This window comes from Pseudonaja textilis, chromosome 1, assembly GCF_049901715.1.
Source record: "Pseudonaja textilis isolate UNSWEBS1 chromosome 1, rPseTex1.2, whole genome shotgun sequence".
NCBI lineage: Eukaryota > Metazoa > Chordata > Lepidosauria > Squamata > Elapidae > Pseudonaja > Pseudonaja textilis.
The window spans coordinates 189678378-189697624 of NC_141990.1; the positions used below are offsets into that span (position 1 = coordinate 189678378).

Here is a 19247-nt window from a genome sequence, read left to right on the forward strand (position 1 = left end):
TCCAGTGATTATTATATGATTTCAGTTCATTGGCTGTCCTCCAACCAATTATACTTCCAACAACAACAAGGAGCTTGAAATAACAGGGTTGGATCTGTTTTTTACATGGACATCCCTTGGCTGTTGGTTAAACTGAGACATCAGATGTCATTCCAGAAGGTAATGGCAAATGGTATTAATACTTTTGCCATTACAGGTAATCATTGACTTATAACTGTTCATTTTAATGACCATTTGTGAGGTGACCAGTCCTGGTACTTTTAACAGGTCACATGAGACAGTCTTGGTCTCATGCAATCAAAATTTGGACATCTTGCAATTGGCACGTATTTACGATGGTTGCAGCATCTTGATGTCAGGTGGTCACCATTACAGACTTCCCAGCCAGTTTCTGACAAGCAAAGTTAAAGGGAGATGCTGGAGTCACTTAAGTGACTGCAACCATAAAGGTCATACAGTTGGGCACAAGTCACTTAGCTGTGTCGCTTAATGAAGCTCCAATCTCTAGTGTGGTTGTAAGTCAGGGGTGTCAAACTCACATCACGGTGGCCTCACATGACGTATCGGGACATTTTCCCCTTTGCTAAACCAGATGTGGGTGTGGCCAGCACATGACGTATCTGGCCTGCAGGCCAGGAATTTGAAAGCCCAATTGTAAGTTGAACCTGTATCTTCCTCAATTGTCTATAAACCCTACACTGATCTATCCGTGAAATCACTACAAGGAACTTGATTCGAAGGGCAGAATAGAACTGAAGGATCTTATTTTATATTTAGTCAGTTTTGGTGTACAGGATTCCCCATTCTAGAAATGATGCTTGTAGCAACAACCGTGGTTGTTCCACTTCCAGTACCTACAATGAAAATTAGGCCATATTCAATATTCTCAACTTTATGTGTATACAAAGGATGCTGATCTCGTGGCTTGGTTTTCCATTCCTAGCCTATTCATGCAAGCAATCAGTCATAGATTTAGGAATAGATTATGCATAGGAACATTAGCTATTGGGTTATCATGCTCATTCAAAGGGAATATACATGTAAAATTAAAGACATGATACAAGCATACTATTTCTCAACTTTCTCCTTATGAAGTCCAACAAGGAGTGACCCTGAAGAAGGTACTCCTGAAAAATTACATTATTTTTATTTTTATTCTAGAGAGGAAAGAATTATATTGAATTCGACTTCAGGCTGAACACTTTCCATGATTAGCGTCATTTCGGATGTCACCAATCATGGAATTAACCCCCTTTGAGATGCCTCCTTTTATAAATGTCTCATACCAAATGCCTCATTACATTCTTCATAGGTAATGCCTTCTATTTATTAACTAAATACCATGTCGTTTGATGTGTACTCCATGCTTTTCATGCTTTGTTTTCCCCAGTTGCTGCTAATTTACAAAAAATAGTAGATGATCCCAGAGCCTTGAAAACATTAACCTTTAAACTGGTAAGTAAAAATACCGCTGGAGGTGAAATAATGTAAGTAAATAGAAAAGAATTACTGATCTATTTGAGCAAGGTACTTTCTTCATTTCCGGCCTTTATTAGTCTCTTTTTTTTTAACTGAACGCTGACCTTTTCAAGCATTTTATTAGTCTATGCAAAATGAAGTTAGAAAGCAGAAAACAGCCTGTGTAGCTTTTTTTTTTTTTTTAATTTCACTCGCTGGAAATCATAATTTATCAGAAAGGAAAAGAAAAGCCAGCACTCCTCCATCAATCTCTGGTGAGCTGACAAACCCTGACATATATCTTGTGTCCTTGTATCTCCTGGTGCCTCCCATGTATTGGCTGACAGCAGTAAGACTTTCTGATTTGTGTTAGTTGAATCCCTGAATCCCTGAAACAATTTATTTCTTAAGAAGACAGTAAAACTAAGCTTGGGCATCTGGCATGAAGTTTGCATTTTTCTGGGTAAATAGCCTACTGTTTGGGAATTGTAGAAATTATGATCTATTTCCTGAACTCCAGAAGGCAATAACAGTAGCCATGCTATAGGATGCTTAGCTGCCCACATCTATAGGTTGTTTGTTTACCCAGCATACTTCCTCTTGCTTAGCTTTTTATCATGGGGCCCAATTCAACTGTTTGATCTGCATCACTCCCATGTTTAATAATTTGCAAATGAAAGCATGGGTTCCTTCCGAAAATACATGTCCTCGGCTTGGACCCTCAGATAAAATAAAACACTTTTTGAATAATTTGTGTTTTCTCCTCTTCCCATAGCCATTTATCTCACTATAAAATGTTCCTTGCAGAAGCAGGGAGATGGGTTGAAAAGTGCTCAAGGATAATCAGGCATTCCCACATGAAATCAAAGTGTCCTGATTGACTGAGCAACTTCTCTTCCCTGTTATTATTCCTCATTGTTGGAAGGATGCCCTTGTTTTATATTTATTTGTTTAAAACATTTATATTAGATTCAAGAGAAAGGGGTCAGTCACCATTTCCGGTTTCCCCCACGGACTTTGCTTGTCAGAAGCCGGCTAGGAAAGTCTCAAATGGTGACTCCATGACTCCGGGATGCTGCAATTGTTACAAATACCTGCGGTTTCCAAGTTCCCTAATTTTGATCACATGACCCTGGGGATATTGCAACGTTTGTAAGTATGAGGACTAGTTGCGAGCCAATTCTCTTTCAATGCCATTGTAGCTCCAGTTGGTTGCTAAACAAATTGGTTATTAGCCAAGGACTACCTGGTACAGTAAAGGATTAATGTGTACATATGTCTGTGTGCTCTGTGACCTCATGTTGGCTACAAGACTGCAGAAATGCCTTTGGAAAGCGCTAGCTCATCCGCCCTTGCAATGGAGATGTACACTGCCTCCTATAGTCAGTAATGATTGGCAGAGTAAAATCTGCAGGGACTCCTTACGTGTCTGTGTGGTGAACAGTTGCAGAGCCATTTTGAGAGAGTTGCCATCAAATACATTAACCAGTAGTAATTATGACTAAGGTGAGTGTCCATTTAATCATTGGACTAGGAAACAATGTAATCACTCTGTCAGAATAATAATAACATGAAGCACATTCGGGTTCCTCAGCAGCTCCCCCTCCAAGTCATGGCCTAGAAACAGTTCTGTTACACCATCATTGCAATCCTGTTGAAGTCTGAAGAGCTAATTTTTCAGTAGTTAAAGTGGTTTATAAGTATTGTCTCAAACTAGGCTTGATCTTTGCAAGAGGTCAACCATAGCAAATGGTTCTCCCTATATTGTAGATCAGAAGCCCCCAACCTTTTGAGCACCGGTTCCACGGAGAGAGATTTTTCCGCAGACCGAAGGGGATGTGGTTTAGTGTGCTTCCTGCAGATGGGGCTTCATTTGCTTCTGCGGCCCGGTTTCTGGCATGCCACAGCCAGTACCAGTCCATGGACCAGGGGTTGGGGACCCCCTGTGGCAGATAGTTATTGGCTGACTTCCATTTGTTCCACAACCCTTTGACAGTGCTGAAAAAAATGGACATATGAATGGTCCCCAAAGTTCTGGCCATCACAGCGCCCCCATTGGTCATGTGATTGTGATCCAAGCACTTGAGTGCCCAGTTCACGGTTTATCACAGGGAGCTGTAGTTACGCAGTCGTCATATGCAACCTTCCCAATCGTCTTCTGACAAGCAAAGTCAAATGGGCAAGCCAGCAGGGAGACTGCATGTTGCTCTGGTAAATCGCTCCCACCTACAGTCTCTGCCGGACCTTCCTCAACTTGCTCATGGCGTGCTCTATGCTAAATGACTCACATCTTTTTTGGGATTATGGTGGCAACTGGGACTGCCAGGATTGCTAGCGCTAAGCGGTATGGCCATGTGACATCACCCTTTGCAACTGGAATAGCAAGTGTTGTCCCAATTGCTGTTGTAACTTGAGGGCTACCTGTACAGTGTTTTGGGTTCTGCAGGTGAAATGTGATTTATACTTAGCAACAAAGCCTCCCCCCACCCACATTTCTTGCAATCAGCAGTGTACATTATTATTAGTAATCCCCACTAACAATAGAAGAATGAGTTTTCCCAAATGAACCGTTGTTGAGTAATTTGGAATCCACCAATTAACCAGAGAATGTTCAACACAATTTAGCTTCCGTATTACAGTTTTGGAAATAAAAGATACCAAGGCTCTCCAGCAGTAAAAGTATATGTGGCAAAACATATAGCTTCTTTATTGACAACTTTCTCTAAAATAGTTTCCTCATAAAGTGATGCCTCAGCTTAGTGTAAGTATTCTTTATAGTAATGTTTACAAGCATAATTATTGGCACTCCTAAAACAATTGACAATGCATGATTAATGGCATATGTGGCAAATTTGCCTTCTTCATAATGGTATCAATCTGTGGTTATGCTGGACAATCTGAAGACTAGCCTGCTTTAAATAGAAAGTGTACATGTTTAGACTGTTGATGTAATTAGTAATATTGATTGAAAATTCTGTGCCAATAAATTTATGCGAACTTTAGTTAACAATAATCAGCTATACTGACCCCATTGTATTCAGTAGCAAATAGGTTCAGGCCAGTTCACGATATTTGAAGTTAAATTTACTGGTTTATCTGGGGGTTAGTTTCACTGAATTCTGTTGCCTCACTCTGAATAATCACATACAGTTTAAATTTGCATGAATTGTTTAGTCATTTAAAACACATACACAATACCAGTAAATTTAATACAGTACTACACAGCGTTTGAATCACCCTCTTACACGACAGCCAAAGGACTATTCATTTATATTCAAAGCTACATTGCTTCTATCAGAAAGTGTATCTAAACCTCACTTTTGCAATGATGATGTCAAATAATGGTGTAGGAAGAGAGGCCGAGTTGAGAAGATAGCGGATTAAATCTTCTAATTGCCATGTTCACTCAAAAAGGCTTCTTGACTGAATATTTCACCTGCATAGATGAAATATAATTTTAAAGCACCAGGCTAGAAAGCAAGAGACCCATTCAAGTCAGGCCTTAGCTATGAAAGCCAGCTGGATGACCTTGAGACAATCAATCTCTCTCAGACCAATTCACCTATTCAGTGGGTTCTGCCCAGTTCTGGAGAACTGGTAGCGGAAATTTTGAGTAGTTCAGAGAACTGGCAAATACCACCTCTGACCGGAGATTTTGCAGTATCCTTCCCCTGCCACGCCCACCAAGGCGCACCTACAGAACCGGTAGTTAAAAAAAAATTGAATCCCACCACTGCAGCTTGCAGGGTTGTTAATTGTGGGGAAAATAGAAGGAGGAAAGTACGTTGGATATGAATTATTTGTAAAAAAGAAGGGAAGGGACAGCAAAGAAAGGAAAGGAAAGGAGAAAGGGAAGGAGGTTGACTTTCTCAAGAGTCTCTCTCAGCCCCCTTTAAACCCCGCTAACGCTGCTCCTTTGGCATTGTGTTTTTCAGGCTTCTGGTTGTGACGGTACGGAAATCCCCGACGAGGTAAAATTGATTGGGTTTGCTCAGTTAAGCGTCAGCTGATGCCAAAGCACCTGACCCTCCCCCCACCACCACCCAAAGGGTGTGATTGCGAAGAGGCCAGCTTTACATTGTGAAGGAAATTTTTCAAGCACCACACACGGAGTTCCGCTTCATCCAGTAGCACCTCACCAGGTTGGAAACAAGCGAAAGCCCACAGCTCCACCGCTCCTTGCTAACATTTCAGAAGCCACTCAGTGCTGCTTCAGCAGTTGGGTGGGATTTCCCTGACAAGAGAACAGACGATCGGAAATGCACTTGAGTGGCTGTACCCATTGGTTACAAAAGGAATCTGCTGTCAGAGCTATTTCTTCTTTAATTCAAATGAAACAGTCATTATTTAGTGGACAATTTTTGATTAGTTGGTTGTATGTAGAATGAACGTGACTATAAACGATAGGGTTTATTAGCCAAACTTGAATTCCTGATTTAAAACCAACTGTGAATTTTCCCCCCTTTTATTTATGCAATATATATCCTAGCTGTATGAAATTGGACTCCCCCCCCCCTTTCATGATTTATGTGCTAGCTGCAGTTAAATTATGTTTATTTAAAGGGAAGTGGAGATTTCTCTTTGAAGTATTTGTCCCAATCCCTAGTTTTGAACTGATGTAGGCATTAGTTTTGGGTTTTGTTTGGTTTGTGTGTTCCTTTAAGCATTCCTCATTGGATTGTCAGTGGCGTGGGAGGTGCCTTGCAAATATTAACGTTCTAAGATTGTGCCTGAACCTATGCTAAACCAAGCTCATCTCATTTTTAGACACACACCGTGCTTCAATTTTCTGAGTCATGGGAATGAATTATTATAGCAGAAACTCAAAGACAAATAAATTATGGCCTACTTTGTTGGGGGAATTCTATAAGCTGAACCGTGTAAACAGTTGCCATTAAGCTAAAATGCCTTTGTTTTACCCGTCATGGATTTGGTTTATAATTAAGAGATGATAGGAATTGTTTCATAATAATAAAACTTGAAGAGAATCTGAGCTTTACTTGAAATTCTGCAGAACATCCAGGTGGAGTGCAAATAATAAGAAAGGGCTTTGTGCAATGATTTAAGTGGTGAAAGAAAATCAAGAAAATGAAACAAGAAGAAGGTGTTACACAATATTTAAACACTTCTGACCAAAGTAGTCATAAGTTTAATCTGTGGCATAGATATTTTGGAGTTGGTGGCTTTGGAATGAGATTTCAGTCTGATACATTTTCAAAGGCGTGGACTTACTGGATTGTCCCACATAAAACCAATTCCTTGCTAAGTTTAGGTAAATGGCAGCTCTCTAACCTAAGGGAAAAATGGCAAATGTGTTATTTAAAAGTTATTTATAATACCTTGTCATTAATGTTTGAGGTGTTCTAGACCATTGGCATACAATTCAATGTAATTTCATTCCATTCTGTTGTTTACACAATGATTAATTAAAGACTGACTGCGGAGGTAAAGGAAAATAAAGGTGTATTGCACAAATAGATTGCTGACTTTTCTTTCATGATGAACCTAGATTTACTTTAAATTATTCTCTCCTGATTTTCTCATGTCTTAACTACTAGCCATCCATGGATAGAAACACAAAGGTCAGTTTCTTTAACCTTTTTGTCATTCTTTTTTATTCATTGTGAGTCAAGTGGCATTTCGAGCCGGTCTTGACTGATCTTGAAAAACACTGTACAGAATTTAAATCTTGATTAGCATTTGGATAGGAGACCACCATGAAATCCCGGGGCTGCAGGCTACTTTGGAAAGTCGAAAAAACAGTCCTGGAAAAGAAAAAGAAAAATAGTACAATGCTTATGTTTTATATTGCCAAGGAAATTATAGGAACCGATCAAAATAATCTCCAGTGGTTGAGTTTGGTGGAAGAGTCTCCACCCCCTTTCAGTTATAATTCCTGTTAATGTAGTTGTTCAAAGCAAGTGCATGCAGCGGTGGTGTTAAATCAGGTGAACCACAAGATGCTCCAAACTGCACATGCTACTGCATTCTGGACCAATCGCAACTCCTGGATAATCTTCAAGGGCAGCCCCATGTAGGGTGTGTTGCAGTAATACAAACAGAAGGTAACTCTGGCATGAGTGACTTAAGAATAAAACCAGGATGTATGGCTTATGAATAGCTTCATTTAACATGCTAAGCCAAATCGAAATGGACCATGTTATATCTTACGTATGAACTGGTTATTATTCTCATGACATGCATGTATTGCTGCGCCTTTGACAATTATATGGAAAAAATGCTGGTACAGATGTAGATTCCACCACCACCCCAGTGGTACTGGGGTACATGACATTTTTTAGTTTAATTGTTGCCAGGCCTACTGTACTCATTTTAACCCTAAAAGCTTTGAAACGGTTTGGGGCTAAGTTACTTCTAAGACCACTTTCCTCCATGCCAGCCTGTCAAAGTTTGGAGATTGGTTTGGATGTCTTTTGATCTGGATTAATGCCCTTGGTTCGTTGTTTCTTGGGGTACAGGAGCCCTCTTTGTGATGCTTCATTCAAAGAGCTCTTAAGACTCATTTCCCCCTCTGAGCTTTGCAAAACTCATCATCGCTACCGCTGCTTACTGCGTGAAAATTTCGCAATTGGGTTTTTAACACATGAAACGCTCAGAAGGCATGGATTAGAAACGGTTACCGTTCTGACTTTGCAGATTAAACACAGAGAATCTTGACTGTGGTGGCATTAGGGAGAAAAATTAGGAGCACAGAGGACAAACAACCTCTTAAACACCACTGGCTACAAACTTAACATTCTCACTGAAATTCTCCCAGTTTGGGGGCAGGCCCCTTTGCCAGGTCTTTGAACATTCCCCCCCCACACACACACATACACTTACTATCTTGTTAGCTGGATAGGATTAGTGTGCGAGACCTTTGTATCATTGCCACATTTGCCTTATGGGAACACTACAGAAAGGCATTTGCTAGTTTGTGAGTCCCCACTGCAGCATTAATACCTTTCTCTCCCTCTGCTCAGCGTTCTCTTAAATCTCAGTCTTCGTGCAGTAATTCTCCAGGAACAGTAGTTTAGTTACCTGACCTCCTTTACATAGCTACTGTTGACAGTCGAGGCCATGCTAACACCCCAAGAGAGAAAAAAATACCGTATATCAAGTGGAAAGTCAACACTCTCTTTGAAATTAAAATGCGGTAGCTAATGCCCAACCTTGTATTAATGGTGGCATGTAGTAGTGGCACGAATACTTCCAAAGGTTTACCTGCATATGTTGAATAAAATATTACTCATGAAATTGTTTGCCATGATATCCAAACATTGGGGGGGAAATAAACCGAAATTCCTAGATCTAAATCGTCAAGATTTAAATGCCAATTTTTTCATTCCTCCCCCCCACTCAACAATTCTGATTCAAGCCGATGAAAAAGAAGGAGCTTTTGATTCTGGTTTCCCCTCTTCTGCCGTGTTTGCCATTATATGCCCTCTTAATTTACTGCGTCTGTCTTAAGAGACCTATGAAAATAATACAATTGCTGCTATTTAGCATGAACTTTATTTGGTGAATGAGCCTCTGTCAGGGGCCCATTTATTAGGAGAGGAAGCACGTTGTTAAGCTGTCTAATCAAAACTCACAGACCTCATGATTTTACTTGGCTTAATTTGGGGGGGAGGGGAGGGGAGCTGGGAGTTGGCAGGAGGGTCCCAGGTACAACATGGGTGTTGTACTAGCCATTGTCCAGTCTGTGGTACTACATAACCAGTTGCATTCCTTCAAGGGAAGGTATCCTCTATGCTAGATGTTCCATGTCCAATCTTTCAGCAGAATTGAACCCATACCTATCGACTATACAGAACAACAACATCTAACATGGAGGACACTTGTGCCTGAAGATTAGGCTTATTCATTTTAATAAGGAAGAAACTGCTTCTGTGGTGCCACTAGTTGGTCTTCAAACCTTTGGCTTGAGACCTAGATGATCACCTTTCAGGAAAAAAAGCTATATTGGGACAGTATATATGAAAAGTCAACTTGTATAGCTTCCTTAGACACAATTTGCTAAATAAGAATCCATCTTGCAAACACTAAAGCCAAATGAAATACAGGTAGTCCTTGTTTAATGACCATAAACAAGGGCAGTCACTAAGTGAAACTCTGATTGGGCTTACGACCTTACCTCAGCTTTCCTTTGTTTTAAAGTTGTGAATGTAAGGATTGGCTGTAAAAGTCTGTAGAGATTCTCAGTCGTCCAGGTCATGGTTGTCCCAAAGGTGCTTTTTCAGGAGGCAATTGGACTTCCTTGTTTTTTCTTTTGAAGATGTTTCGCTTCTCATCCAAGAAGCTTCTTCAGCTCTGACAAGATAGTGAGGAATGGAAGGGAATCTCCAAGTGCTTCAACGACCCGCTAAAAGGATGCAAATGACCAGTTGTTTGCAATATTCCATTCCCCACTATCCTGTCAGAGCTGAAGAAGCTTCTTGGATGAGAAGCGAAACATCTTCAAAGGAAAAGCAAGAAAGTCCAGTTGCCTCCTGAAAAAGCACCTTTGGGACAATTGGTTGTAAAGTTACTGTATCACCAGTGTAACAGTGAACTGTTGTTAAATGAAGCAATTGTTAAATGGGGACTATTTGTAGTTGATTGCCCATTGCCAGTGAAAGAATGCAAGAGCTTCCCATTCTCCACAGTGGTTCAAACCAATAGTCTTTTTCCCCCTACCTGTTCTGACCAAGGCTTATTGAGACACTAACAAACACACATTAGCCCAAAACCTTTTTTTCTTTATATCAACGGCTGTGAGTTTTATTCATTCACAGCCCATAATGAGTCTCAAAACAGTTTGTAAAGAGTCCCATGGAAATTGCCCAAAGTTCTTCAGGATAAGTCTGATAAGCACGCACCTTTATCTTCCTTGAAATGCTGCCAATGATTAAATTTCCAATTAGTTATACAAGGCCAGACGGAGCACAAATTCAATACAGAGCATCAGGTTTCAAACTGACCAGTACAAACAAAGTTGCTTCCTGCAAAAGTTCATGTCCCTTTGCTCCTCCTTTATGTCTTATTGGAGGGCCATCAACCTCCAAGCCTTACTCCTGAGTCGCCCCTTTTGTCTTAACTGTTCTTGCCTTCGGGCAGCTCTGCACACGTGCGCCCTGGGAACAGGCTCTCTTTGTTCCTCTGCCTCGCTGCTGCCAGATTCTGGAGGCTCCAGAGTCAGCAGATAATCCCAGATCCCATCTTTGTATCGGACGCAGGACCCTCATCCAAGTCTTCCCCAGACTCCCGGACTGTTCCTCCCCACTGTCTGACTCTGCTGCCATCTCCACTGCTGGGGGTCCACAACACTACCCTTCCCTCAAAGCCACAGACTGCCTGATGAGGAAGATGAGCAGTTGGTGACTATTTACATAATAGTCTTCTCTGGTCCTAAAACCAACAACTCACACTTTCATTCTCTCATCTGCGAATAAATATCTATAGAAATAAATAGAAATTCAGAGCAAAACAAGAAAAAGATAATAGAAATGACTTTCCATTTCTCAGAGCACAGAAACTGACTATTCCTAACATTCAGGGTTGCAGTTGGGCGTTGTTGTTTTTTTCCAATTTGCACTGAGTACATTTTGCAGGGTTTTTATGCATTCTTTCAAATCATAAGAGATTGGATTTACTTTTGGCTTAACCCAGCTATTGAAACTTGCAAACCATTGTTGATGGATTAGAATGTATTTTTAGGGAGACAAAAATCCTGATAAAGGCCTAGTAATCTTTTCATGGTCGGAGACCACATTTATCCTGTGAATCCAAGGGGATGCAACTGATCTGATATTAGAGGTTGTTCATTGTGTTGTCTGGTCCAAAATGTAGAAAATTCTCATTCCTATAAATCCCAGCAATGTGTGGTTTCTGTGTGAGATAACAGACTTTGCATTTCTCTTTTGCTTCTGCCTTCTGGAGGTGAAATGGAGCTCGCTTTTTGTGCAAAAATTCAGGTGGTATTTTGGACTGGTTGTAATTTTGGAATCAGAAACCACATACCAGGGCTTGCTTCAGTTCTTTGAGTGGCATGAAGTTGATAGAAACTGTACAGCAATGCTAAGATGAAGAAAGAGAGAGAGGAAGAGAGAGAGAGAACTTTGTTTTTCTTTCTAGTGTTTTCTAGCAAGTGCAAGCTGTGCTTCCCCCTCAGATCAAGGAGTGTTGGTCCATTGATTGTGACAGGAATTGACTGTCTGGGCTTCTCAGAAAATGCTAGGTGGCATTCCAAAATCGCCTCCTAAATGCCAGATTGCACATCTGAATGTGAAGTAGAATATCGATTAAATCACTAGGGTGATCATCAGACCCAAAACACAGACAGTTGTTCAGTTGAATAATTACAGGGATGTATCTCTCTTGTTCGATGGGACTAATGAACCTGCTATGCAATTAGTATAAAATTTGGCCCAGCTGTTTGGAATGAGCAATTAATAAAAAAAAAACACAGATAAAGGTTAAAAGGGGGTGGGGGGTGGGGAAATCAAACTCTTGTGCTGCTGTGAATGGATCAGCCTACCTTCGGCTGCAGTTTTCTTGCCAGGATTTTGTGTTCTCTTGAGGGGGATACATCAAGCTTTGAAATGTTGTGTGTGCTGAAAAAGATTGTGGAGAACTGATGGTTGTATTTTGCCTGTTCCTGACATTCTCTTGCTCTGCCAGGACCTGAAACCCCCCAAATTCTCACTCTCTGAAATTCTTAGTATCAGAAGTCAACTGAGTGTTTTGGGCAACTTGTAAGCTGTTGATTCAGTATCTTGATGTCACATACGTTGTCTTCTTCCTCAAATTCAGTCTGTGCAAATAAGTGGATACAGGAAGCCAACTTGGAATAGAGGTGGGGAGGTCTGCAGATATCATTAAACTACAGTTCCTACCATTGCTTACTGCTACCAGTTGTCTGCTGAAAATAGGTTTAGCGGCAACATTTAGAGGTCGTCTGGTTTTTCTGTCTCATAAGTAACGATCATTATCCATACCTCAACCTTCCTACTCCAGAAATACAGTTAAATTTATTACTGTGTATAATCCTGCCTTCACTTCTAGGGTTCCAAGATTCTGCATGTTAGATTAAGAGGGAATACTAATCTCTAAACTTTTTTGTTTGCGCATTTGGTTTCTACAGCTGTCCCCTCATACAAGACTGAGCAGCTAAAGCCCAGTGAGTTTAGAAAGAGTGGAATTGTGAATCCACAAAGGTGCATTTTCCAAAAGGCAACTGGACTTTCTTGGATTTTTTTTGTTTGAAAATGTTGTGCTTTTTATCCAAGAAGCTGCAAACAAAAAGCGAAGTCCAGTTGCCTTTTGGAAAAAGCATTTAGACTGCCATGACTGTTGATGACTGAGAATATCTTTTGACAATCCATGACTTCTCAGTCTAAAGTCAACATTTTTACTTCTTCCTTGTTTCTGAAAGAAAAGAAAAAAGAAAAGCTGTCCAAATTCTGTTCAGAATCATCCTTTCAAATTGACATGAAGGTTACTTCTCTCTCTCTCTGTCTCTGTCTTTGTCTCTGTCTTTGTCTCTCTCTCTCTCACACACACACACATTTATGAATATAAGAGATACCTGTGCCTTTTCATCATCTTTGTGTAAACCACCCAGTCCAAATATTCAAATTCTAAGGGAATATGTGCTCTTCTAAACAAGTAGAAGCCTTGGCCAAGAACATCTTGGAGATCAAACTAGCTTCTTCCCTGCTGGTTTTTAAGGACATTTTTAAATGATCAATTATTCTTATTATTTTCCATTATTCCTTATTTGTTACCTTTATATTTATCTTTTTGTTTACTCTGGGTTTTGACTGGAGTTTTTTATGCTATTACTATGAGGAGTTTCAATGGACTATGGATGTTTTAATTTTTGGTTTATATACTCCAAATTTAAGTTATTTAATTGCAATGAGGTAGAAGACAGTAGAGATAAAATACATTTCTTTTTTCTCTAGCCCCATAGGCAGATTGTTCTCCTTCCATTTGTGACCCTCCAAAAGTGTTTACCTGTTTTTAGCCATTTTTAAGCTAAATAAGTTTCCAATACAATAGCTTGCATTATGCTTTGGGTAGTGGGAGCAGGCTTTTTATTCTCACTTTGATTTCTTTGGCAGGTGGCACTGGAATACTTGCAAAATTATTGTTCTGGCGATGTGCATTTGTGAAGGAAGCATCCCAACACCTGTGCGTGCCACACTTCACTAGTCTTCATTCTGTTGATATTGTCAGCCAACCTACACTCTTAGTAGACTATACGTGCGTAACAATAATCCCCTAGTCCTCCCCTCTTCTCTGGCCCTCAAATCATCTCCGATGATGTTTGCTAAAATATTCACAGCAATAAATTCTGCCTGCTTCAAAGTGGGAATGGACCCATTTTGTAATTTAAATATCACCATTTAAAAAGGAAATGTCCAGAACTTTCTCATACACATGAGCAATATGGGGCTCTCAAACCCTTATGCTGAACGTGGATGGATCTAAAAAGTTGAATGAAGGCAAATATGTGTGTCCACATTCCGATGAGAGAGAAATTCCCTGAGGAGGGACTCCCGCATGAGTCGGAAAGTCGGAAGACTCAACCTCTGGTGACTGACCCCGATTGGTTCCTGCATTAAAAAGTTGGTCTCTCTCATCCTAGACATTCCTTTGCCGCAAGCTCTCGTTTTTGCTCCCAGTTCTGTCTCGGAGATTGATTACTCTCTTTTTCATTTGCAAGATATGAGAAGTTACAAGGATTGCCTTCCTTTTGAGTTAGTACACATCAGTTTTGACTTCGGTGGAATGGAAATTTTTATTGCCGAGAAACTTTAATGCCTGCAATCGTGCGTGTTGATCTATTTGCTAAATTTCTTTTAGTTCCTGAAAGAGTCGATTCCAGTTAATCACAAAGGTTCATTCTGTGAACCAAATCAGCACTTCGTAACGTTGTACATACAAGTTCTCAAAGTTGTTTGGCAGCACCCTCTATCTGCTCAGTGCACGGGGTAAAGGCTGAAAAATAGAAGATAAGCATTCAAGGTCCATGGGGGGGTGGGGAACACACTCGCCAAATTTTAATGAGGTCACTTGTTTCTGGATACCAGGTCTTGGAGAATGGGAGTTTGATTAACCCCCTATCCTGCTCGTGGGCTTCCGAATGACCTCTTATAGGAAGAGCATGCTGGACTACATGATCCTTCGGTTTCGTGCCCATAAAACTAACTTTTGCTTTTTATGCATCTTTACTTCTCCGCTAATGAACTGTAGGATTTGCCCACATAAGCAAGAAAAAAAACCCTCACAAACGCTTTTTTTTTTTAGTGTTAGAAAATCTCTTTTGTTTTTCTTTTTAGCTTGTCCTTCTTTTATACGACAGCCCAAATGTTGTGATATCTAGATTGAATAGCTGAGTTCTGCAACACAGTCTGACTCAATTTTGCCATTGCAGATAAACTCAACCTTACAGGGGACATTAAAAAAACAAAAAAAAAACCACGGTATTTTTTATGGCTGCTGTTTATGATTGCTGGATTGCCACTTGTCTGGCTTATCTGAATAGCCAAAGCAATCAGACCTGCGGAATGAAACCAAGTTAATGGACAGCTTCCATCATTATGGGAGGCCGGGGCACTGGTGGATCATCATGCAAATGAGATGTTCGACAGCTCCATTTAGAAAACATGCCCTCAAGCAAAAGTTGGCTAAATTGCACACATGGTCTGTGTGTGCGTTGTCATCTTTCTGCTTTTTTTGTTGTTGTTGCTTTGGCATGAGCGCACCTCTGAAAACAGGCTGTGCTCTTTTATTTCTCAGTCAATGTCAGAGGGCCGTTATAGCTGGTTATAGGAAGATTACAGAGTTACGAGGCAATTGTGTTCCTATGTAATATTTAATCTCTCTTCCTATCCACTTGTTTTCTCTTTCCCACTTTTTAGAATCAGTGACTTTTCATTGCCTTTTCTTTACAGTTAGGCAATCTTTTCAGCTCCAAAGACAATTCATTCATTGGCGTCATTCTTGTTTATATTAAGATCAAGATTTATTATACAACTTAGCTTATATCTATATCTGAGGGGTAGGTAGGAAAGTCGAAGCTGTTTAGGGTTGACAGTGCTCCCTTCTTAACACTTTGGGGCTCCCTGTTGTTTCAGTGATTTATGAAAGCTAGATTTATTATTTATTTATTTTTAAAAATTAAGCTTATTATACTGTGCCTACAGCTACGTGGTTCTCACAGCTTTTAGTTCTCCATATCTTTTCAGTTCAAATTTGGGGGGATTTAATTTTTTTGATCATTGTGTTGCTATAAAATAAAATGTCTACCAAGCCAAAGGCATTAGGGTAAGTAGATGAAACATCCAGCTTTGGCTACTTCCAAATGAAATGTGAAAAGATAATCAAGACATAATGAAGTGGGTGAAATAATAATTTTAAGGAGAGACGTTATTTTAAAGATTAATAAAAGCAAACGATAAATCATGAATTCCCATTTGCAAAACACTGCGAGGGAGCTGGGAGAAATTAATGAGCCAAGGAAACTGGAATGACTGCTTGTGTTTCTGGAAACTTAAAGAGATCTCACACTGGGTACAGCAATTTGGCATGCTTGTCCCAGAGATGGCATTGCCGAGACTCTACTTTTTAATTGATATATTCAGCTTTAATACACGTAGTCGTTGACTTACGACTACAACCGGGACTAGAATTTCTGTTGCTAAGCAAGGCAGTTGTTAAGTTTCACCCAATTTTACGATGACCATGGTTGTTAAGTGAATCACATGGTCCTTATGTGAATCCAGCTTCCCCCGTTGACTTTGCTTGTCGGAAGCTGGCTGGTCCAATTGCAAATGGTGATCGTATCACCTTGCAATGCTGCAACTGTCATAAATATGTGCCAGTTGCCAAAGGGCTCAAATTTTGATTATGAGCTGCAGTGGTTATAAAGGAGAGTCGGGTTTTTTTTAATGCCATTGTAACTTTGAATGGTTGCTAAACAAATAGCTATAAGGCAAGGACAATTTCTAGTCAAGTGTTGGTTTCCTAATACTTCAATGGCAATGGGAAAAAGCCTTTTTTGTTTGTTTGTTTAAGCTAGAAGAGCTATGTTACACCCACACAGTGAGGGTTCTCTGATTCCTATCCAGATGTGTTAAGGTTGCCAATAATAAATAGGGCACACATAACTCTTGTTAAAATGTTTTGATAAGGCTAGAAATGGCAGCCAATTTTATGCAGATCTCCCTTCCTCTCCAACTTCCCACCTGTATGAAATCCGAGTCTTAAATAATTCCTTCTTCTTGTTCGCTAGTTTCCATTTCTTCCTAGCTGTACAGGGTAAGGAACTGAAGGCTACAATTCATTTCAGATCCTGCTGGAAATCAAGTACTGTATCTGTTCGAGGATGAACTATAATTGCTTTGAAGAGAGATATTCGTTTTTCAAGCAGCCGTGAAGGGAGCCAATGGAAGAAGAATAAATGTGGGCTTTTTCTGAGTTCCTATTTTATTTCTGGAGAAAGAGAAGCAGCCGCAACAGCAGGATGTCGTACTGTTTTTCTTGTTGATGTTAGGAATAGCAATAGCACTTAGACTTATATACTGCTTCACAATGCTTTACAGCCCTCTCTAAGTGGTTTACAGAGTCAGCATATGGCCCCCCCAACAATCTTGATCCTCATTTTACCCACCTCGGAAGGATGGGAGGCTGAGTCAACCTTGAGCCTGGTGGGATTTGAACTGCCAAATTGCAGGCAGCCGACAATCAGCAGAAGTAGTCTGCAGACTGCACTCTAACCACTGTGCCACCATGGCTCAGTGGGAGTATGACAGCTCACTCTAGTGCACAGAAGCCTCACACAACGAATGTGTCTTTCCACCACAAATAATAAGTGAACAGGCTGGTGACTCTACAGGGTGGGAAACTATGGCCCTTTTATGACTTGTGGATTTCAACTTCCAGAATTCCATGCTGGCTTGGGAATTCTGAGAGTTGAAGTCCACAAGTCATAAAGGGACCATAGTTCCCTACCACTGTCTACCCTAAATAAGTGAAAAAAGCCATGTAAGATATATGAAACAGCCCAGCACTGATTTTGCCAGCAAATAGATGAAACCCTATGAGTTTTCACCAGGAACATGACTTTGTGGAAATTGGAAATTTCAGCTCACTTGAATCCTTTCCTCCCCGATATCCTTCCTCTATTTCTCCCCCCGCTTCCTTAAGGGAGTTTTATGGATCGAAGGAACTTTCAGGACACTGCTGCATTTTTGTCCCAGGCATATGAAGAAAGAGGAGGAGGAAAATTATTGGGAAGTTTATTGTACAATTTAATTGGCAAACAAGATGGTTGATTAGCCAAATTATTGGATCAACTTAGGGGCAGTGGTGGCTAACCTTTTTGGGCTCCTGTGCCAAAAATTGTGCGCGCACTTGTATGCTCACGCTTGCGTGTCAGCACCCAGAAGGCAATGCACACATCCCCATGTTCCCTATGCATGCACGCTCAATCTCCACCTTACTGCCCCCTTACCTGCACTGTACCTCACAGCTGATTTTTGGCCGGTTTGAGGCCTTTTTTGGCCTCCCAGAGGCTTCAGGAAAGCTTCTGTAGTCTTTTCAGGCCAAAAACTAGGTCCATTTCATCACTTCTGGTATCTCCGGAAAAACAGGAAGTGACAAAACGGGCCTAGTTGAAAAGCCTGCAGAAGCCTTCCTCAAGCCTTTGGGAGGCTGAAAAAGGCCTCAAACCGGCCAAAAATCAGTTGTGAGGCGTGTGCATGCACAGTGAGGTAAGTTTGCCTGCAGCTTGCGTGTCGGCACAAATGCCTCTGCATGCCACTTGTGGCACGCATGCCATAAGTTCGCCATCACGGACTTAGAGAAATAGATGCTCTCTTTGCAAAAACCATGAAGGTTACATTTCTACAAAAGTAGTTACTTAAAAATACAGAGAATCCTCGACTTACAATTAGGAGACTATTCAAAGTTACAAAAGCACTGAAAAATGTGACCTATGACTGTTTTTCATAGTTATGACCTTTGCAGCATCCCCCTGATCCTGTGTCAAAATTCAGACCCTTTGCGACTGGTTCATGTTTATGACTGTTGCTATGTCCCAAGGTCACAGAAGGTTTTGCAATCTTCTGACAAGTAAAGTCAATGGGAAAGCCAGATTCACTTAAGAACCGTGTTACTAACTTATCAGCTGCAATGATTCACTTAACAACAGTAGCCAGAAAAGTTGTAAAATGGGTCAAAGCTCTTAAACAATTTAACAGATGTCTCACTTAACAACAGAAAGTTTGGGCTCAATTGTGGCCGTAAGTTGAAAACTACCTGTATATTCACTTAACTGTGTTGCTAACTTAATAGCTGCAGTGATGCACTTAACCAATGAGGCAAGAAAAATTGTAAAATGGGGCAAAACCCACTTAACAAATGTCTCACTTAGCAACAGAAATTATGGGCTCAGTTGTGGTTGTAAATCAAGGACGGCTTTGGAATTATTGTTATGATTAAACTTTCCTAAGATCATGTTATTTGTGGTTTTTCTGGTTCTTGCTGGCTGTTCCTGGCTGTAAATGATCTCAGTAAACTGTGAATAAGTATTATGAGCAGCAAACATTGGAAGACTTCATGGCTAATGCTTCTATAACAAGTCTAAATGATGATGCTACCGAAGGCCATAGCAATGTATTTTTGCAAAATGCCAAAAAAAAAAATACTCAAAAAAGCTTCACTTTCATCAATACTACCTACCACCATTTTATATCCTGGGGTTAATTCTATGCCATTAAAATTTTATTCCATTTAGA

General features: G+C 40.4%; 1 protein-coding gene across 5 annotated transcripts in view; it reads left to right on the top strand.

Moving 5' to 3' along the window:
- The window catches only part of STK39 (serine/threonine kinase 39), a 138902-nt gene extending 131967 nt beyond the window's left edge, over nt 1-6935 (top strand). For all 5 annotated transcript variants that reach the window (XM_026697107.2, XM_087920004.1, XM_087920006.1 and 2 more), the window contains 2 exons: nt 1391-1455; nt 5394-6935. In XM_026697107.2, coding sequence (XP_026552892.1) covers nt 1391-1455; nt 5394-5468 — 140 coding nt within the window. In that variant the 3' untranslated portion in view covers nt 5469-6935. The remainder of the gene's footprint in view (nt 1-1390; nt 1456-5393) is intronic.
- The last annotated feature ends 12312 nt before the right edge of the window (nt 6936-19247 follow it).